The 21,867-nt window shown below is 47.4% G+C and overlaps 1 protein-coding gene across 1 annotated transcript in view; it reads right to left on the bottom strand.

Moving 5' to 3' along the window:
* Window positions 1–21,867, bottom strand: part of LOC121433067 (intraflagellar transport protein 172 homolog) — a 35,199-nt gene that overhangs the window by 11,554 nt on the left and 1,778 nt on the right. Inside the window, exons 2-24 of the mRNA XM_041631305.1 lie at window positions 18,697–18,840; window positions 18,402–18,514; window positions 18,009–18,048; window positions 17,696–17,761; window positions 17,406–17,485; window positions 17,202–17,289; window positions 16,040–16,254; window positions 15,093–15,216; window positions 14,569–14,664; window positions 13,086–13,247; window positions 12,759–12,812; window positions 12,469–12,572; window positions 12,232–12,317; window positions 11,702–11,814; window positions 11,076–11,243; window positions 7,308–7,444; window positions 6,965–7,072; window positions 2,309–2,393; window positions 1,975–2,067; window positions 1,155–1,232; window positions 698–946; window positions 473–551; window positions 148–268 (exon numbers count right to left, since the gene is read on the bottom strand). Coding sequence (XP_041487239.1) covers window positions 148–268; window positions 473–551; window positions 698–946; window positions 1,155–1,232; window positions 1,975–2,067; window positions 2,309–2,393; window positions 6,965–7,072; window positions 7,308–7,444; window positions 11,076–11,243; window positions 11,702–11,814; window positions 12,232–12,317; window positions 12,469–12,572; window positions 12,759–12,812; window positions 13,086–13,247; window positions 14,569–14,664; window positions 15,093–15,216; window positions 16,040–16,254; window positions 17,202–17,289; window positions 17,406–17,485; window positions 17,696–17,761; window positions 18,009–18,048; window positions 18,402–18,514; window positions 18,697–18,840 — 2,603 coding nt within the window. The remainder of the gene's footprint in view (window positions 1–147; window positions 269–472; window positions 552–697; window positions 947–1,154; window positions 1,233–1,974; window positions 2,068–2,308; window positions 2,394–6,964; window positions 7,073–7,307; window positions 7,445–11,075; window positions 11,244–11,701; window positions 11,815–12,231; window positions 12,318–12,468; window positions 12,573–12,758; window positions 12,813–13,085; window positions 13,248–14,568; window positions 14,665–15,092; window positions 15,217–16,039; window positions 16,255–17,201; window positions 17,290–17,405; window positions 17,486–17,695; window positions 17,762–18,008; window positions 18,049–18,401; window positions 18,515–18,696; window positions 18,841–21,867) is intronic.

The raw sequence follows: 21,867 nt of genomic DNA, 5'->3' as shown, positions 1-21,867 counted from the left end.
GTATGAGAGAGGGGGATGAAAGGAATAAAGAGACCCCAAGCACATTCTAACCTACATTTCAAGATCTCTTCCTTTAGGCGGTGCCGTCCTCCTTCTCTCACAGTTTCTCACGTCATGCCCAGATCCCTGTGCCCTGTGCCGCCATACCTGGCTTCAATGTAGTGGTTGATGGCCGCATCCAGCTGCTTCTGCTGCACCAGGTAGTCCCCCCAGGCCTCCTCCAGCCTCACAACCTCCACTGGGAAAGCCAGTCGTGCCAGCTCAACCGCTACCAGGGACAGAAGAGGCACTTGGCTCAGAATCCCAGGGATGGGACCGAGGAAAACAGGACAGGGAGATGAAGTATGGACGGATGGGTGAGAAGTGGAGGAATGCAGAGGAAACAAAGCCAGTCAGCCTGAAGCGATGTCCCCAAGGAGATGCTGGGATACTGGGTGTACAGTGGTAAAGACAGCTGATGAGCAGCTAGTACCTTTCATGAATGCATTGCCTTTACAGTAGCACTCAAGGGCCCGCTGTGGGTTTCGAATCTTCTCAAAGAGATCACCGGCCTGCCAACACATGAATACAATGACACTCTGAACACAAGAGTCAGGAATCAGCTCCCCAAAGAAGGAATGCTGGCGGAAAGGGAGAGTTATGGACCCCCAGGTCTCCTTGGGTGGAGATAAGGACCGGGGAGAGGCAGCCCACATACCCTTTCGTAGAGCTCCCCCTTGATGAGGGCCATGGTGATATGTTCTACCAGCTCCGTGTTGGCCAGCAGCTCCTCGCGGGTCAGCACCAGCCGTGCAGCTTTGGCAGGGAGCCCGGCCTTGAGGTAGAGGCTGATGGCTGCCAGCCCATCCCCTTGACTCTCCTGCAGTTCACCTGCTCGCTCCTCTTGTTGTGTGTCCATTAACCATTGATAGTAATCCCTGCGCAGCTTCTCCAGGGCTGGGTGTCCCTGGACATCACAGAGGGAGTTAGGGATTCCATGTCTCTCCTGCTCCTCTTCTGGGACAGTGTGGCTCCTCCCATGGCACCAATATGTTAATCCCTCACCTTATCAGCCAGCCCCAGCCCCATTCCAGATCCTATGGCTTCCTTAGAAAGATTGCTAAAATTGGTGATGCCAAGTCGTGAACACTCATGCAGCGAAGACAGAACAATACCTTGGCCTCAGCTACAGCGATACACTCATCCCAGCGGTGCAGCTCCTGGTACATGTCCATGGCCTCCTCCACAGCATTCTAAGGGTTGACCCCGGGGAGGCAGACCATCAGTAAGTCCTCTCAGACTGTCTGAGATGCCGGCATGTGCATCGGAAACTGAAGTGAGTGCTTTGCACATATCAAGCCCAAGATCAACCACTGAGCAATGCACCTGACTCAGTGATGAATTTATTATAGACTAAAAGAAACTTAAGATTCGGGGCTCCTTTTTTGCACAGGTACTTGGAGCAATTTATCTTAATGAAGGCTCCTCAGACTATATGTTTTGGGTGCCACAAAGACTTGGATCTACCCTGTGCATAAAAATTGCAAAGACCAATAAACAAACAAATAAATAAATGAAATAAAAGGTTGCAAAGACATGTTCTGGAGTAGGGAGGAGCTAAGATACTTTTTGAAAGGAAGAAGAAATTAAAGACCAAAGAAGGATGCTTGCCTAGATAGAGACTAACAGAGGAGGCTGGGCAGTGGTGGCACACGCCTTTAATCTCAGCACTTGAGAGTCAGAAGCGGGTGGACCTCTATGAGTTTGAGGTCAGCCTTGTCTATAGAGCGAGTTCCAGACAGGCTCCAAAGCTACACAGAGAAACCCTGTCTCAAAAAAAAAAAAAAAAAGAGGAGAAACTGAAAAAGCTAAAGAAGGCGTGGGATGAACTCTCTAAACCTAAAAGTTCTCTCCCAACTTTTGGAAGTCTTGGTCTTTCATCCTTTTCCCCCTTCCAAATCCCCTCTTCCATCCTGCTCCTCGTCTCCCCTTTACCTGTTCCAAGAAGATCATCTCTGCCAGTTTGTAGTTCTTTTCCAGCATGGCCAATCGTGCTCGGACCTGATAGAAGTCAGTTCCTTCTCCACCCTACAGGGAAAAGGAGGTTTGGTCATTCAGCGCAGGTGGACACAGGAAGGCAGGAGGACACGGGGGCTAACAGACTTGAGAAGCTAAAGATCTTTAAGGGACTTAGCAGCCTGAGGTTTCACAGGCAATTCCAAGGTGGGTAGGGTGGAAGCTAGAGAGGCTGGGAAAGTAGGAATCAGGGAAGAAAACGAACAGAAACTCCAGCTTGGGAGGCTGAATGAAGCGAGAGGATGATACTTGCATATTCCCTGGACACCTGATCTGCAATCTCATTGGTCTCATGCAGGAATCGAGCTTTTGCCACATGACCCAGAGCAGAAAAGCACCTGCAGCACAGAGGCAACAACACCAGCGTTACATTAGTACAGGGCTGTCATTCAGTCACTGGTTCAACACTAGAGGCATCTAGTGTGTGCCGACACTGCTGACCCTCACAGAAAGCCCAAAGAGGCACAGGAAGGTAAAAGCCTTGCTCTCGGGGATTTTCTGTTCCTGTGGAGACAGATAATAGTACACGAGCAAAGATAAGGAGAGAAAGAAAATTAAAATGAGCAGCTGTCACAGTGGCCGAGACACTGACATTGGCTGGGATCGGGCTACAAGAAGCAGCTAGTCACTGGCCAGGCAAAAATATGCTCACTGCTAAAGTGACAAGTCTGTTAAGGGGGGAACCAAGGGTTTCCTCATTGGATTCCAGGCTTGCCCTGTAAGAGGGAATTCACATCTGGTGCTGTAAAACTGGTCCTGAGTCTGTGACCGGGAAGTCACAGGCCCTAGCTGGGAAGCAACCGCGGTTACTTTTTATAGATGTACATGATGTACTCACCAGATTGCCCTCCAAATAACTACATCTATGCCCCTCGATCAGAGGCGCTTCAGTGTGTAGTGGCAGATGTAACTGTAGGGACATAACTGGTCAGAGTAATGAGGGTGGGGACTGTTGAATGCTCAGCAGTAAATGGCACATCTGTATCAAAGTTCAGGGGACATCATGGAAGAGGGATGGGAAGAATGTAAGAGTTGGAAGAAAGGGAGGATGTTGTCTTCCAGGTATGACATGGCTCTGCCATGTGGGGACCATAGCCTGTTATGAGGATGGAAACACTCATGAGGCCCTAGCCCTCCCTCAGGATCTAAGGGCAGTTAATGGTTGGTGGGGGAGGGAAAGACTCTTTAGTGGTGTGCCCACTGGTAAAGTGCCCACACTCCTGTAAGCAACCTTCACCCCCCATGCTCCTGTAAGCAACCCCTCACCCACACCCCTTAAGCAACCCCTCTCTCACACCCCTGTAAGCAACCCCTCACCCCCCCATGCTCCTGTAAGCAACCCCTCACCCACACCCCTTAAGCAACCCCTCTCTCACACCCCTGTAAGCAACCCCTCACCCCCCCAGGCTCCTGTAAGCAACCCCTCACCCACACCCCTTAAGCAACCCCTCTCTCACACCCCTGTAAGCAACCCCTCACCCCCCCATGCTCCTGTAAGCAACCCCTCACCCACACCCCTTAAGCAACCCCTCTCTCACACCCCTGTAAGCAACCCCTCACCCCCCCAGACTCCTGTAAGCAACTCTAAAAGAAACTCATGGAATCATTAAAAGCCAAAGGTAGCAGGGGGGCTGGCTAGCTGGGAAGAAGGGGATCAGAGGCAGTGAGAGGGGACAGGAGAGGGCAATGGGGTGAATATGGTAAAAATGAATTACACATCATAAAGAAACCCATTCGTGTATATGCTTAATCTATGCCAACAGAAAAAAAGTTAAGGGAGTCAGTCATGGCAAGACATGGCAGAGCGGACGGCTGTGCAACACGCCCAGCAAGGATGAGGAGGGCCGCTCAGAGCCAAGGGGTACAATGAGGCTAGAAGTGCTGGGCAAGTAGATGACTGGCATAAGAAAGAAGCAGAGGCAAATACTTGCACCAGAGCCACAGCAAGCATTCTAGGTTTATATCGAATATAAGACTTAAACAACTGGAAAATTCTAGGCAAAACCAGTTATATAACACAGTGGGTTTGTGGTTGTTGTTTTATGTACAGGGTCTCATGTAGCTCATGCTGGTCTTGAACTCGTTATATAGTCAAGGAGTTTCTGATCCTCCTGCCTCCACCTCCCAAATGCTAAAATAATAGGCATGTGCTATAATGTCTGGCATATGTGGTGCTGGGGATCAAAGCTGGGCGTCATGCGTGCTAGGCAAGCCCCAGCCCTCTAGAATTAAAATGGTCTTAAAAATTATTTTAGTTATTATTTGTGTGTATGTATTACGTGTGTGTGGATGCAGGCATGCCTGTGTTATGCTGTGCCTGTGGAGTTGATTCTGTCCATCTACTGTGGGTCCTGGGGACTGAACGCTCATCAGTAGTAGACTTCTGCAGCAAGACCTTTTAACCACTGAGACATCTTGCCGGTACTATATTGACGGTTTTAAAAAATATTTATTTTATGTGTATGGGTATTTTGTCTGCATATATGTCTATGTTCCATGTGGTCTGTACACCACATGCATACCTGGTGTTCCCCAAGGCTAGAAGAGGGCATTGGATCCCATGGACTGGAGTTACAGAAGACTGTAAGTTTCTAGGTGGGTCCTGGGAATTGAATCCTGGACCTCTGGGAGAGCAAGCAGTGCTCTTAACTGATGAGCCATCTCTCTAGCCCCCTAGTTAAAAAAAAAAAATAGGTCAAATGTCGTGGCACAGGTTTTTAACCTAAGCACTGGGGAATCTGAGCAGATCACTGAGTTTGAGGTCAACCTGGTCTACACTGTGTGTCTCCACTGTGTGATGGGCAGATTTTGAAGGCCATGGCTAACATCAGTAAGGCTAGGGAAGAGGCTTTTGTACGACTGAGGTGGGAGACGCTGGCGGTCTGCACTGGTGGTCGTATGGCCAGGCAGATATCAGACTGGGAATACGTGTGAAGACTAAGGCCTGGGCTGGGATGTAGCCTAGCTGGTAGAGCACTCTAGTGTTTGCTAAGCTCTGGGTTGATCTCCACCACTGAATAAATTGGCGAGGCAGTGCAAGCCTGCAATCTCAGCACTAAGAGGAAGAGGCAGGAGGATCAGAACTCCAAGGTCACCCTTGGCTATATATGAAATTTGAGGCCAGCCTGGGCTACACAAGACTTTACTTAAAAACAAAATCTGAAAAAAAAAAAAAACAAGACAAAAACAAAATTGGGGCTGGAAGGATGGTTTAGCAGTTAAGAGCATTTGTTGCTCTTGTAGAGGACCTGAGTTTGGTTCCCAGCACCTACAAGGTGGCTCACAACCACCTGTAACTCCAGGTTCAGGGGATCTGATACCCTCTTCGGACCTCCATGGGTGCCAGCCATACATGGGTACCTATGTAAGCAAAACAGTCATACACGTAAAAATAAAATAAATACACCTTAAAAGGTAAAAAGTAGACAGACAGACAGACAGACAGACAGAGAGGTAGGTAGGTAGGTAGGTAGGTGGATAGACAGACAGACACACAGGCAGACAAGGTAGAGTCCTGAGAACTTGTGGACAGCTTATATGGGGTCAAGGGAGGAGGGGTATATATGAAAAAGCTCAAGTTGCTTCCCAGAAACAGCTGATATTACTAAGCCCTTACATCTAAGCCTTTTGCAGATTCTTTCTTGTTCTTCACCACCATTACCATCGCCACTCTCCTTTATAATACTATGTGGTAAATACTGTCATCAGTGCCCCCATTTTATATGAAGAAAACCAAATCCCAGGGTTGGAAAGGGTAAATGACCTTTCTAAGTTTATACAAGATGAAAAGTTGAACCTATGTTTGAACTCAAGGAATTTGAGGTCCCAAATGTGTTCATTACCTCTGTGCCACACCCAGGAAAGACACAGAGGTATGTTAAAAAGACTTGGGCAGGCTGCAGAGATGGCTTAGTGGTTAAGAGTGTGTACTGCTCTTGCAGAGGACCTGAGTTCAATTCCCAGTATCTACATATGAAGGCTCATAACCGCCTGAAGCTCTCGCTCCAGGGGATCCTACACCTCTGGCCTCTGCAGGGACCATCATTCATGTGGACATACCCACACATGGACCCTCACATAGACACATTGTGGCAGTGTAGATGGGACTGCCTCCCACTGGCTCAGATGTCTGAAGACTTGGTCCCCAGGAGGTGGAACTGTTTGGGAAGGATTGGGAAGTATGGCCTTGTTGGAGGAGGTTTGTCACTGCAGGTGAGGCTTTGCTGTTTCAAAAGTTTTCTGCCATCTCCAGTGCTGTCTGTTTGCTGGTTCCATGATGTGAGCTCTCAGCTGTCCAGGCCACTGTGCTCACACTGCCCCTATCATGGAACTGTAAGGTCATTTTGTGCGGCTTTTATAGGCTGCCTTGGTCACGGTGTTTTGCCACAGTAATCGAAAAGTGACTAAAACACACACAGTTCAAAGTAATTAAATCTTAAAAATGTAAAAACTTTAAATATATAAACAGTAATAATACAAACAAGAAACAACCACTTAAAGGAGAACCTTGCAAAGGAGAAGCTAAAACATTAGGACATATTCAGAGCTAGAGGGACAGCTCTGCAGTCAGGAGTGTGTACTGCTCTTGTAGAGACTGGAGTCTGGTTCCAGCACCTTTACCAAGGCGGCTCACAACCGCCTGGAACCCAGCTCCAGGAGGTTCAAAACTCTCTTCTGACCTTGGCAGGCACTGGCACTCACATGCACAAACCCACACATCGACATTCTTATTCACAGAATTTAAAACTATTTTTAAAAAGATATATTGATCTAGAGTAGGAGGGTGTTTGGAGTAAGTGCACCAGGAAGGGCTCATGTTGTTGGGGTGTGTGGGAAGCAGTGCTCACACACAGGACAGAAGCAGCCCACAGGCTTCCTAGTGGCCAGCATTCAGTTCCACAGCTCTTACCTCTCAGCAGTGTGGAGCTGCCTTGCCTCCAGGGCCAGTTTGCTCAAGGTTTTCCACATTGCCTCTGTTTCTGGGGTCATCTCCAGGGTCTCCAAGAAGGCTGTTGCCCTGGAGAGGAAGGGAAGAAAGCACAGGAGTGAAGCAGGATCTGGAGGAGTAGAGGGGAACCCTGGTGCTGCTGGGGCAGCAGGAGGGGGGAAGAAAGGCCAGAAACACCGCCCTTTGTCTAGGCCCCTCCCATGACTCAAGGGCCCCATTGAGCTGTGACAGTTTAATGGGTCACTGCAGGTATCTGCTAGGCCCACACTGGCTCAGCACCACACTGGCTGTTAGCAGCTCTCACCGGGTGTAGTTGCCATCATCGATGGCTGTTCCAAACTCAATCAGGCCCTCGTCCAGGGTGTAGGCCACAGTCGTCACCCCTTCGGTCACCATCACCTCTGTCTTCCCTCCACCTCGCTCCAGACCTACAACGTCACCCTGCACAGTATACAAAGAGTGGCATCCAGTTCTTCAGTAGGAAACAGACTTAGGGGTGTGTGTGCACGCACAGACTGTGGGTGCGTGTGTGACTGCACTTGTCCACATGAGCAGGCCAGGAGACACGCTCGGGTGTCACTCCTCAGCTGCTTCCACCCTTTCTTTCTTCAACCAGGATCTCAGCTTGGCCCTGGAATTTACCAAGGAAGCTGGGTTGAGCCCTAGGGGTCTGCCTGTCTCTGCCTCTCCAGCTCTGGGATTTAAGTGTGCACTAACAGGCTTCACTTTCTTGCTGTATGTTCTGGGGCTCAAACTCAGGCCCCTCTACTTGAACAGCAAGCACTTTACCAAATGAGTTATCTTCTCAACTCTTAGACTGATATTCTTTTTAAAGTATATTATTTTGTCAGGCAGTGGTAGTACACACCTTTAACCCCAGCACTCGGGAGGCAGAGGCAGGTGGATCTCTGTGAGTCTGAGGCTATCCTGGTCTACAACGTGAGTTCCAGGACAGCCAGGGCTGCACAGAGAAACCCTGTAATATATATCTATATAATTACTTTTTCACGTTTATTTATTTAGCATGTGTGTGTCCATCCATGTGGGCTCTGAAGACTGAACTCAGGTCATCAGGCTTAGCAGCAAGCACCCTTATCCATGGAACCATTTCCCCAGGCCCCAGACTGAGATATTCTTGGGGGTCCTCTAGTTAAATTACAACTTGAACCTGAACCCAGAACATACTTTTTCTTTTTCTGCACCGCTGAGTTCATGTGACAAAATCACTAAGAATATTCCCCACCTCTATGCTACCCATCCCCCTTTTAAAAAAAACAAACTAGTACGAAAGAATAAACTGTAATTATAAACAATAATTTTAGGTCTTTAAGCATTTTAGATATTAAAAATGTCAGTTATAGATAATGCATTGTAATAAAATTAAATATTACATATTTGAAGATATAAAAATGACATGGAAAATTAACTAAGGAAAGACTGGAGTGGCTGGGCATACTGGAAAAAGAATCAAATAAAATTTTATGGAAGTGAAGCCTGAGACATTGAACATGGAGAAGTTCCTGGCCCAAATTTAACTCTGAAGCAAAACTCCAGGTGTGGCATAAGCAGCAGACAAGGAAAAGAGTGAGCCAAGGAGCTGAAGGAGAGATCTGAAGATACTATCTGGAATGTTCATGGAGCAGAAGAAGGAGACACAGAAGAAGCTGAAAAGGCAAACAAGACGGAACAAGAAACGTAGCATATGCTGAGTCAGAATTCCTGGGAGAATGGTAACAGCGTTCTGAGAGAGAGTGGCCGAGAAGTTCCCAAGACTGAGCACGATGTGTGTGTTCAGAACTACATGAAACCCAACATATGCTGCATGGGATATCATTTAAATTCATGTAAAAAGGCTGGAGTACAGCTCAGTACCAGAGAATTTACTTCTAATGTACAGGTTCAGTCGCTAGCCATCCACTGCAAAAACAACCCCCAAACCCTCTAACCCGATGGGTGGCCCGTGACTACAGTCCCTATCTCTTAAGAGGCAGGGCAGGAGGACAGCCTGGGCCCCGAAATCTGAGGCCAGTCTGTGCAATATGGCAAGATCCCTTCATGAGGAAAACTCCTATGTACAAAAATTATAGTCAAAGCCGGGTGGTGGTGGCGCACCCCTTTAATCCCAGCACTTGGGAGGCAGAGGCAGGCGGATCTCTGTGAGTTCGAGTCCAGCCTGATCTACAAGAGCTAGTGCCAGGACAGGCTCCAAAGTCATAGAGAAACCCTGTCTCGAAAAACTAAAAAAAAAAAAAAAAATTATAGTCAAGTGCCAAAACATCCAAAAAAAAAAAAAAAAAAGTAGGTTTTAGGAGCAACCAAAGGGGGCAAGAGTAGACTTTAAGAACACTGCTAAGGCAGAGGGCCCAAGCTTGGTTCCCAACACAAGTGGGCGCTCACAGCAAGTGGCCAGTAACTCCAGCTCTGAGGGATCTGATGCCCTCTTCTGGCCTCAGCAGGCACTGCACACATATGCACAACACACAAGTTATCTATCGGGTTAATCATGTGTGGTGACCCGTGTTTGTGATACCAGCACTCAGGGAGGCCAGCCTGAGTTACAAGTTCCAGTTCCAGGTCATTCATGGAGGAAGGAGAGGAAAGAAAGAATGAGACATTGAATATGAATGATGCCCATTTTGGGAGTTAAAAAAAAAATCTTATAGCAAGGCGTGGCGGCCCAGGTCTGTAATCCCAGCACTCAAGTACTTAGGAGGTAAAGGCAGGGGAATGGGAGGGAGTGGGAACTGGGATTGGCATGTAAAATGAAAAAAAGATAGTTTGTTTTCTTTCTTTAAAAATTAAATAAATAAATGAATAATTTAAAAAAAAAAAATTCCTCAAAAACCAAAACCAAACCAAACCAAACCAAAACAACAACAACAAAAAACTCCACACACAAAAAAGAAAGAAAAACAAAACAAAATACTAAAACAAAAACCCATCAAAACTAAAGGAACCCTTTACTACTCCTGGAAGCGCAGTGGTAAATACTTGTGCAGTGTGCTTAAAGCCTGGGTTTGATTCCAGCACAGCAGCAGCAGCAACAATGAAGATTAGCACTAAGAACCAGAGAGAAGGTTCGATAGGTAGAGACGCCTGTTGGCCTGCATTCATTCCCAGGACCCTCATGGTGGGAAGAGCAGACTCCCACAAGTTGTCCTCTGGCCTCCATAGATGCATACACACATACACAAAATAAATAAATGTAATTTAAAAATTTAAAGGTTAGAATGAAAATATTGTTCAACAAAGAAAAAAGAGGTAACCAAAGCCAAAGCCTTGCAAGGTCCTATATTATTTGTGGGGAGAAAGTTACATGGTGGCTAACTTGAGAGCCTTCAAGGGCTTGCATATGAGTGTGTGGTAAGTGTGTGGTGTGTGTGTATGTGTGTGTGTGTGTGATGTGTGTGTGGGATGTGTGGTGTGTGGTGTATTGTTGTATGGTGTGTGTGTGTGTGTGTGTGTGTGTGGTGTTGCGATGGGACAGTAAAGAGTGTTTTATGTGTAATTTGAAAAAGGAGGGATTTTTTTTTTAATATTTATTTATTTATTTATTATGTATACAATATTCTGTCTGTGTGTATGCCGGCAGGCCAGAAGAGGGCACCAGACCTCATTACAGATGGTTGTGAGCCACCATGTGGTTGCTGGGAATTGAACTCAGGACCTTTGGAAGAACAGGCAATGCTCTTAACCTCTGAGCCATCTCTCCAGCCCAAAAGGAGGGATTTTGAATGGCCAAGAACAAGGACAAGGATGATGGCGTGGAACCATCCCTCCTACTGGGGTCTGTCTTCTAGATTGCAAAGAATGCCATATGGTGACTTTATATAGTCCCAGGGCCACTGGAATGTGGCCTCATCTCTAGGAAGGCAATACAAGGTCAGGAAACGCAAGCAAGGATAATTCTGGAGGCCATGCCAGTATGGGGAGGGGGTGAAAGTTTGGCTTGCCAGTTTTATCATAGCGATTGTGGGTGGTGGGTTGAGAACACCACACGGTCTCCACATACTTCTCCTTGGAGCGCTAATGAGTTAGAGCGACACACCTGGGCCTCCTGGCACCAACGTACCCTGATAGAGGACATGGTGACTCTCTCGGGTGCCTCAATGTTGTACCACACACACAAGCTGTTTCGGTTCTGGGCTACCAGCACATCGCTCCCGGGAACCCACTGCACGTAGGAGCAGAAGTTGAGGATCATTGTCTTGGAGCAGCTTTCAATATCATATAGATGCAACTGGAGAGGGAGACAGCACAATTAGGAGGCGTGCACTGATGACATTTGGTTCTGTCCCTTTCCCCCACAGTGAAATGATCCACCAGTCAGTTATGTGTTGAGTTGCCAGCCCTTGGAGTTTGTGCTAAGTTGGTATATCCTGACTGGTCAAGTATGAGATGACCAAACAACCACAATCTAATTCAAGGTATAGTCAGGTGAAGGTCAGACAGGAGAGTAACCCTGGGCCAGATTAGCAGGTAGGGCTACAAACAAACTAAGTGAGCTGACAGTCTGCAGGGAGGCTCTCACTGGAATGGTCCCTAGGTCAGGTTCTGACAGCGTATAGACTATCCTTCGTCCACTTTGCTATGCTAATGGCATATGGAACCAAGAACTTATGTCCTGCATTGCCCCCACAGTTCCAGGTAACAGCTTGTGGACCAGCCCAGGCCTAAAACCCTAGTAACCCCTCTCACACGAAGTTTCCGATCCCTGAAGAGAAGCTTGTGCCCAGTCTCATTAAGTTCCAGCCAATCCACACGGCTCTCGTGACTGATAGTACCAATGTTGTAGCCGCCAATCAGATCCACTGCAAAGAAGACAGGGTAAGAAGAGCGAACCCCACCATGTAGAGGGCTGCATTTGGTCTCTAGAATGCTGGCTTTATAATCATGTTGGGATTTAGGAACATTTTATCAGTCCAGAGGTATCAATGGGGACCACAAATGACCAATATTGCACGATTTTTCTAAGATGCTTAAAAAACTGGGTCTTGCTGAGTGTGGTGGCACACACTTTTAATCCCAACACGCAGGAGGCAGAGGCAGGTGGATCTCTGTGAGTTTGAGGCCAGCCTAGTTTACTGAGAGAGTTCAAGGACAGTCAGGAACAGCTAAGGCTACACAGAGAAATACTGTCAATAAACAGGTTCATCACTGAATATGCTCATGATACACAGTGCAATCCAGGTATCGGTGTCAGTATTAAAGTTATAAGAGCATCTTACCAATAGCAATAGTCTTAATATCAACAAGATAAGCCAGTTTCTTATTATCTTCCATTCCTCGCTGGCACCTCTCGTTGATACGGACGCTGAAACATGAAACAAGGTAAGGTAAAATGGGCTTAGCTAGGGTCTTCTTGAGGGTTCTGAAATAGCACATGGGACATTTTTAGCCTGATCTGGAGACACACACTTTAGAAGTCCCAAAGGAATCCTTCTGGATTTCCAGGGTTCAGTTACCTGATGAGGTGAGGGTTCATGAATTCAGTGCGTACAGAACCCAAGGAGTCATTACTCCCATATTCCACCAGGGTAAGCTCTCCAGCATTGAAGATCATGCACACCTGGGGAAGAATGGAGGCGGTGTGGAGAGAAGTGGGGGAAAGGGCAATGTAGTTCAGGGTGACCTCTCCCTGTCTTTTCCTGTTTCATCCCCACCCTTTTCCTGCAGTCTCTCCATCCCTCGCTACTCACCCCACTGACTAGAAGTCCCGCTTACTGAAAAGGGGCAGGGAATCGTGGCTACTCACATTATCGTTTTCAAAGAAATATTTCTCATTGCCACCAGATCCCTGCCAGGCTATCTGCAAAGTGAGGAGAAAACATCTTAGATAATGTGGCAAGGAAGAGAGATGGCGTTCAGGGAGGCTTTGACATTACACAAAAGGTGCGCTGTATCAGACTCTTGCCCTGATCCTCATATTTCCAAGAGAAACCAGTCTGACTGTGGAAGTTTATATTCCAGGAAATAATATCAGAATGGTATCCTATGGGGAATCTTACTTCTTGGGGCCCACATCTTCAGAATTAGCAAGCCAAGACATCCCATTACCCACCCTTCCTCTCCCGGTTCCTACCTCACTGAGGCGATTGGTGTTCAAGTCTCCAAGCAGCAGCGTGTCCGATGTGTGAGCCACCAAGTACCGTTCCTTCCCCAGGATCTTCACCTCTTCTACCTCATAGCCATAGTGGGACTTGAGCACCACCCTGGTCCCTGAAGACAGGTTCTTCACTATCACCTGGGAAGGGACCAGTCCAACCCATCAGGCTTTCCCAGAGCAGGAGAAGAGTGAAGGTGCTCTGGTCCCTCACGCAACTCCAGGATACCTTGTTTCTCCCTTGGCCTGGGATGCTTTTAATAAGGACAACACTTGCATCCACACAGGGGTTTGCTACCTAGGAAATACTTCCCCATGGCCTGGGCTGTCCATGGCCATTCGATTCTGAGAGCTCTACTCGGTAACACTAATCATTTACTTTGTTCCCGCACTTCTTAGTACAAAGCTCTTTACCAATGAAGACAGAATACTATATCATCGTTACTGTTATATAATTATGAACCTATTATTGTTATTATATCATCATGTGCCTAAGATGACCTCCAACTGGCCATCCTCCTAAATGCTAAGATTTTTTTTTCCTTGAATCTTTTTTTTTTATTTTAAATTTTTTTTTTATTGAGAAAAGAAGAAAGAAAAAAAAACATAAACAAAAAACAAAAAACAAGTTACCACCTCCTCCCAGCCAGGATTTTCTTTCTTTTTCTTCATCTTCTACTTGTTTTCTTTTTTGTGACATGTAGCCCTGGTTGGCCTGGAATTTGCTATATAGACCAGGCTGGCCTCAAGCTCACTGGCCACATACCAGAGCACAATGTCTTTTTTACAAAGAATTTGAATTACATGTGTGGGTGTGCACAAAGGTGAGTGCAGGTGCCGGATGTCGGAAGAGGGTGTTGATCCCCAAGGCTGAAGACCCAGTGATTGTGAGACACTAACATGGCGCTGGGAACTGAACTTGTGTTCTCTGTAAGAATAGTAAGAGCCGTATCTCTGGCCCTGGTGCGATGTCTTACAGATAAATTACCTTTGTACTCTCAGCCCTTAACAGATCTAACATAGTAGAGAAAGGATAGCGTTTCTGGAGAGACTGGAAAGATCCAGGAACAAACTGGTAATAAGAGCGAGGGAAGGGAAGTGGGAGAGTGAGACGCCTGTCTCTGGGACAACAGAGTCCTGCGCACTACAGTTTGCCTGTGATCATACACGTCCACAACTCTAGTGGGCGGCGCTGAGAACAGCTTCACACTGGGGAGATACAGGCACCAATCCCTGTATCTCTTTAGCCAGGTGTGAAACCTTTGCTTGCGATGGGTTAGAACAACTACGTAGCAGGAGGGTTGCCAGAAGTTGCCCTGACACATTCAGCTCCCTACGATAGCTCTGCCAGAGGGAGGAAGGTTAAATTTGACACTGTGGCTGTGGCCAGCAGGTGGGGGAAATGTTACAAGGACAGATAAGCCATGAGAGGTCTCAGCATGCTAGGCCATCAGCTGCTCACCTGGCTGGGTCCCACATACGTCAGCTCAAACTTGTTCTTGTAAATACTCCTTCGGAGGCAGCAGTCAAACTGTTCCACCCCACCACAGAGGGTGCCCTGAGAGAGAGGGGGACAGCATGGAAGACGATGCACGGCGCGCTGGCCAAGGACGGTATCTGGATATACCCCAAGACCTCAGACCTCAGTGTCACAATCTAGACAGAAGTGGCCAGCAAAAGGGTGGGCAGGTTCTGAACATATCAGAAAAAAAAAAGTGGCAATCCCAGGACTTACAGGGATCACATGTGGGTTGGACAATGAGGGGAAATCAGGCTGTCCTGGACAAGCGTGTCCCCCAGGGCCTCCTGGAAAGTGTGAGTTTCCCTTTCCTGCCTTTAACAGTAGATTTTTTTAGGTTGAAGTCACAAGGCAGCTGGAGTTCTCTTGTGTCAGAGTAGAGCGACTCCCTTGCCTAGGGAGTAGTTTCTATTTTACTGTAGTTTGGAGACAATCGCCAGTACAGAAAGGGGCTCCTAACAACACACCGCACAAAGCCGGGAGCCGTCCCGCTTCCAGGCCAAGGCTGTGATGGTGTATAAGTTGGCAATCTCCTTGGGCTTGGCCTCTTCCCAGATGCTTCTTCGAGGACTCCAGTTGAACACCCGGAGTCTAGAAAGGTAAAGAGTGAAAATAGACCAGTACTGATAGGGAAGCATCTCACTCTACCAGAGAGGGAAGCAAACGCAAAAGGGCAGACCAGCGAGGCAGCCCAATGGGAGGGGAAAAGGTGCGGGGAGTTGAGGGAGTAGGGGTGAAAGGAGCAGGTAGAAGATGGATGCCAGGTGTGGTGGTACACGCCTGTAATGCCAACAGGTGAGAGGCAGAGGCAGGAGGATCACTGTAAGTTGGAGGCCAGCCTGGTCTACCCAGTGAGTTACAGGCTAGCTGGGGCCACAGAATGAGACCCTGTCTCAAAAACCAACAACAACACAAAAGCCAGAAGTAGAGACACCAGGACAGCAGGACAAGTGAGACAAACGGACGGCCAGGAGATGGAAGAGGAAGAAACAGAGTGTAGGAGTCAAAGAAGGACGGAACCTAAGGAGACACGGGAGATTGGAAGGACATAAAGACAGACAGACAAAGAGACCTGACCCTAGCTGCTTGGCTGTTTCTTTATTCATTCACCAAATGGCGGCTACATTACAGACCATGCCAGTGCAGGCACTGGCGATGAGGAAGGCTACTTAGTCTTCCTCTCAAACTAGAACACAATGGCATAGTGGGGATGAGGCAGGGGAACATGGGGAACGCGATGGCCTCTGCTGTGGAGTCCAGGCTGAGACAGCATAGCGCATCCTGAAGCAGACGACAATCTGAGAATCCCTTTCAACAGACATTGCTTCTGTCCAGGTTCCCACTGCGGTTCAGAACTTGGCTAGGGCAGAGCTCACAGAGAAAGGTAGAAGATGCAACTGGCCGGGGGACCTACCTGTCGTAGCTTCCTAGCACGACAGACTGGCCTCCAGGACTTGCTGCAGCTGTGGTGAATTCACGCTCCTGAGGGTCACGGCTGTAGTCGAAAGTCTGTAGCACATGGCCTTCCTTTCCATAGGCCACAATCCTCCGATCACAGCCTGCTGCCACGATGCTGTTGGTTGCCCAAGCCAAGGCATACGGTGGGCATGGGTGGTTAACCAACTTCCCCTGAGACAGAATATTTCCATTGTTCATTGAGAATGCTAGGCTAGCAGCTGATCCACACACTCCTGACCATCCCACCCAGGAGAGAAAGTGAGCCTTCCTGCCAGCATTTCCCACATCAAAATGCCCGAATTCTGAAGGTTTCACAGCCTGTCTCTGTATCATGAGCACACGCATGCCATGTGTACATGGGCCGTGTACTCACAGTGGTGTGTTGAGACCTCTGGTACGTACTAGTAAAGCCACCCAAAGAGAGATGACACACAGTAACCAACACTGTCTAGGTCTAAGAGAGTACATGGCTTCAAGAAGGGCTAAATTGAATTATGTGGGTAACTCACAATGTAAACGATTCCACAGTACTAAATTAGACAGAGAAAAACAGCAAAGTTTCCCTGTATGTCTATCTTTTCTTTTTCCAAGAAAATAGTTCTTTAACATCTTATTTATTTGTGTGTGGTTTTGTGCACACATTTGCATATGTGCACACATGGTCAAAGGGCAGAGGATGACTTGCGGAAGTCACTTCTGTCCTTGCATGGCAAGGGTCCTGTCAGGTTTGGCACTGGGCACCTTTACCTGCTGAGGTATCTTGATGGGCTGTTAACTTATGTCTCCTATGCATTTGGATGTATATACATTACATAAACATGTATGTATATATATACATATACATACATTTGTGTATATGTATGTATTTACATAAATGGAAATAATTTTCACTTTTTGTCCCCCTTAGAATCTTTATTTCCCTTCTTTCAAGGTCCCTTCCGCCCACTCCTCCCTATAAATAGTGAGTTCTAGCCTCCTGAACGCCAAACTCTGTGATGGCACTGAACGCTTCTCTCCAAGATCACCCTTTTCCAGTCATGGTGCTTAAACCTGCAGCTTCCCCGGGAGGGCTCCTGGAATGTCCACCCCACCCCAGAGTGAGTGTGCACCCTTCATACCTGTGACTCTCCGGAGCCTTCATCATCGAAGAAATACCTGACGATGGTGCCGTCTGCGTGACCTGAGAGGATGCCTTTCCCAGAGCAACTGAAGGGCAGAGGCAGAGAGGTGGGCACAGAGGGAGGGACTTCCGCCCCGTGACAGTCCCCTTTCCATCAAATGCAGCTTTGTCCTGACAGTCCCAGTCTACGTCTGTTACTCACTTGGTTGTCAGCGCCACCACATACGAGTCCGTCCCATAGATGGTAGACGACTTGTTAGTTTTAGTGTTTGCTAAGCGAACCTGAAAACCAAACAAGTCTGGCTAGGCTACTTACAGTGTCAGCCAGGCACGGAGAAACAGAAGTAAAAATGCCAAATGACAAAATTAGTCCTCATGCATTTTTCTCAAGTACGCACTTGAGCTCCAAGGGAAAGATGAACCATGTTGCCCGGCACCCCAGGACACTATCCCCCCCTAATACCTAACCTGTGTCTCCCTCTCCTCCGTTACCTTGCCTTCAGCCAGTCCGAAGACAATAATGTACTCTGCAGGCCACTGTAGACAGGTGACTGCACTCTGTATGAGAAGGGGTGAAAGGGTGACCCGCCTGTGTGGACTGGCACACTCAGAACAACCGCCACCCACCACACAACGTCATTCTAGTCCTCTCCACGGGGAAAGGCAGGCAGGAAACACAACAAGGCTCTCAAGCAGGTGACAACACCGTCCTTTAGCAGGTCAAGTCGGGGTCAGACATTGAAAAAGGCAACTCCTATTACATTTACAAGGAAGGAAGCAGGTGCGGCTCATCTCTGAACTTTACCGTCTGGATGAACTTGTTACAGATGACCTTCTTGTCACCCCTGTCAGACAAAAGGCAAGGAAGCAACCTTAAAAATCACTTCCCAATGAACTGCCTGACATGGCCCTATGTGGGAGGTCTGATGGAGAAGTGAGTGGGTCCCCAAGGAGCCCTGGAGCTATGCCAATGACACAGCATATCACTGGCTCTCGGGACCTTCTGCTGGCTTACACTCATCCCTCCAGGGATGGGACTGCAGGACAGGTGGGGCAGGCAGAGGTGGACACAATAGAATCAGGCTCTGGAGAGTCCCTGCCTTCCATGCCTGATGTCATCGTTATCCCAGCGAGGTATTTCCCATGCCCAACTCTTCTTTAGTGGCCACAACCCGCCTAACCCCCATCCTGTCCTCACCAATCTTCTCCAATCTTGTAGACATAGATGATGTTGTCAGTCTGTCCAATGGCAATTTTTGTGGAATCAGGAGAGAAAGCCATGCCCTTTACCATGTAGCTCTTCCTGCCATACTAGGAGTAAGAACAAAGATAATGAGTAGAAATGAAGGAGAAAAGAAAACACACACATTTCCCAAAAGATCAGAAAGTTTATAGCGAGAAATAGAGTAGACCATTGCCCATGTCTACGGCTAGAAGGCAGATCACACAGCTTTCTCGGATAACGTGTTGGAGCACATGCGAGTCCTCTTTACCTTCATGTCAGCTGGCTTGGTGGAGAACTTGTCTCTCCGCTCCCCATGCTCATCGTACAGCAATACCACTCGGTCCACTGTGCAGACAGCAAATTTAGCGTTGTTCTGGGACCAGGCCATACAAGTCACCTTCGCAGCTCCATCCTGCAGAGGCAAAGGGGTACTGTAAACACAGCGCTGGTCTCCAGAGTACAGAGCGTCTCCAGGTCCATCAGTCTTTGTGTGCCTTTGTTCTATATCTACGTCACAGGTTTTCTCTGAAAACTAAACAAAATGAGACAAATTGCTCGGATACCTGAACTGTAAGAATAATAGTCTCCAGGGCCTCACGTGGCCCAGATGGACCTCAGATTCACTCTATGGCATTTCTGATCCTCCAGTCTCTACCTCCTGAGTGCTAGGATTTCAGGCGTACACCACCCCATCTAGTTTATACCATGCCGGGGACAGGACTCAGGGCTTCACTCAAGACAAGGAAACACTGTACTACCAGGCCATATCTCCTTCTCACCTAATGTGTTTTTCTGAGACTCATGATACAAATGTAATGCATCAACCGTTCCAAAAGAAATGGCCTCCTTGTTCCTTATCTTTCAGGTCTGCGACTGAAAAAAAAATCAATTAATCTGATGAATTTTAGCCTTTATAGCTACTCATTCAATTAATGTTTTCCAGCACTTCACTGTCAAAGACACTTGGCTGGAAGACGACAGACAGACAAAGAGCAAAGCACAGATCCTACCCTAGGTTCTAATTGGACGCTGAGAAATTGGAAATGTCCCATAAGAAAAATATGTTCTGAGTGTAATAATAATTTAGAAAAGCCCAAGACAATTTTATGCTTAAATGGTCAAGATTAAACTTTGAAGAAGGAATGCCATCAAATGGTAAATTACTTCAGATGTAATGAGTAGCATGAACAAAGTGAAGCTCTGGCCAAGGACCAGCAATTTAAGGAAGCTGAGACTGCCAACAAGAGAGGAGGCAGGGCAGGAAGCGTAGTCTGGTCTAGCTCAGGAAGCGTAGACTGGTCTAGCTCAGGAAGCGTAGACTGGTCTAGCTCAGGAAGCGTAGGCTGGGCTAGCTCAGGAAGGGCCTCTGGAGGCCGCTAATGATTTGGATTTATTGGGCAGGAATACAGAGACGGTGTAAGTTTGGAAACAAGGAGCAACAGAATTAGAATTGAGACTTGGGATAAACAATGTCACTTTCCCCTGTTAAGTGTCCACTAAAGGTTCGTGGTGAAAGTGACCACTGCAAAAACGGGTACAGCCCAGATAATGGGGCGCTTGTCTGGCATTCATCAGTCCCCAGGTGTGAGCCTTCGCACTGCACAAGAGTAAGCAAAGAAATAAAAAGAATATGGGAATGGCAGGTAAGACGGCACACGCCTGCAATCCCAACACCTGGGAGGGGGAGACAGGACGGTCAGACATTCAAAGTCCTCCACAGTTACACAGCGAGTTTGAAGTCAGCCTGAGTTATATGAGACCCTGACTTTAAAAAAAAAAAAAAGAAAGAAAATACGTGATCACCACACAGTGAATTACTCTGCGTGTCCCTCGCCAGCTGTCCTTTCAGGCTCCTGAGATGAATTTTGGCTCCTACGCCAAATGTTGGATTCACCACTTGGGCTACTAGAGATCTGGCTTACAACACCTTTACTTTCTACACCTAACCCAAATACGTCCAGAGCCAGCAGGGGAATCACTGCCCCCAAATCCTCAAACTACAACCAGAAAATAGCGGCACCACCACCATGGTCATGAGCCAACCATTCACTACCGTCGGCTAGAAGGGGGTGCAGGCACCTCATCAGCTTTGGCTGCTCATCCTTCTTCAAGGCTGTCCATCCTGGGCATCTGGCCCAGCTGCACCATGACATCATCTTTTTTTAGAGACCAAACGGTTCTATTTCCAAATATTCCATTAGGGTATTTGGAAATGACAGATAGCAGTACCAGTTTACTGAGCAAGGAGTACAACTTTTTATTGTTCTACCACCAAGTGAGGGCTCGATCCCTTCAGCTTTCCTTTCTTCTAACCAACTTCTGCCCTCCTCACACAGTGCAAACATCCCCAAGACCCACAATCGATGGGGACGCGTTTTTCTGGAATACATGCCTGACTGGACTGCCTGGGGGTTGAGTGGAATGGAAAGTAGAACAGGCATTTTCATAACTGCTTGACACCCAGTCGGTACCTCACTCATATCTCTGATGCAGAAGCTATTATGATTAACATTTTACATATGGGGAAATTGAGGCACTGAAAATTAAGAAAGCTGCTCAGTCACACATTCAGTTTTTAGATGACAGATGCAATATTTAAATCCATGTATGTTTGATTCCACAAGCTATAACTCTGTCTTTATGCTGTTGTGGCATATGTATTAATGACTTAATTCTGTCATATACTTTTATTTACTGTTGCCATTATTATTATTATATTATTATTATTACTATTATTGAGACAGGGTCTCTCTATGTAGTCCTCTATCTCGTTTTGCAGACACCATGCCTGGCTATTCTTTTTTTTAATTAATTAAATTTATTTATTTTGCATCTTGATTGCACTTTCCCCTCCTCACTATCCTTCCATTCATTCCTCCCCACCCACACACACAATCCACTCCTCTTCTATTTCTATTCAGAGATGGGCAGGCCTCCCATGGGCGGCAACAAAGCATGGCATATCTAGTTGAGGTAGGACTACACCCTAGTTCTCCAGGAAACTCTAAAAGTCACACATTATTCTTATGTTTTAAAAGCAGGTCTTGGCTCTGTAGTCAGGCTGGCTTTGAGCACACAGCAAGCCTCCCAAATTCTGCGATTACAGGTAGGCAGCACCATGATCAGGTAACAGATTTCTTTTTGTAGTACTTGGGATGCATGCAGAGGCTCACGCATGCCAAGCACGTGCTCTAGTACTCAGCAACATCCTCTGCAAGTAGCATATTCTTTTTATATGTTGGGGCCAATGTGCCTGCTTGGGTGTGCACGCAGAGGCCAGAGGTCAACATCAAGGGTCTTCCTCAATTGCTCTTCACCTTGTTCTTTTGAGACAGGGTCTCTCCTCTCACTGAACCTGGGGCTCATGAATCTGGCCAGCGAGCTCTAGGGACCCCCTTGTCTCTGTCTCCCGAGCACTGCGATTACAGGTGTGCCTAGC

This window comes from Microtus oregoni, unplaced genomic scaffold, assembly GCF_018167655.1.
Source record: "Microtus oregoni isolate MIOR12 unplaced genomic scaffold, Mior012 000036F_ref0000092, whole genome shotgun sequence".
NCBI classification, from domain to species: Eukaryota; Metazoa; Chordata; class Mammalia; order Rodentia; family Cricetidae; genus Microtus; species Microtus oregoni.
The sequence above is the reverse complement of the archived record's forward strand: the minus strand, read 5'-3'. Positions and strand labels throughout refer to the sequence as shown.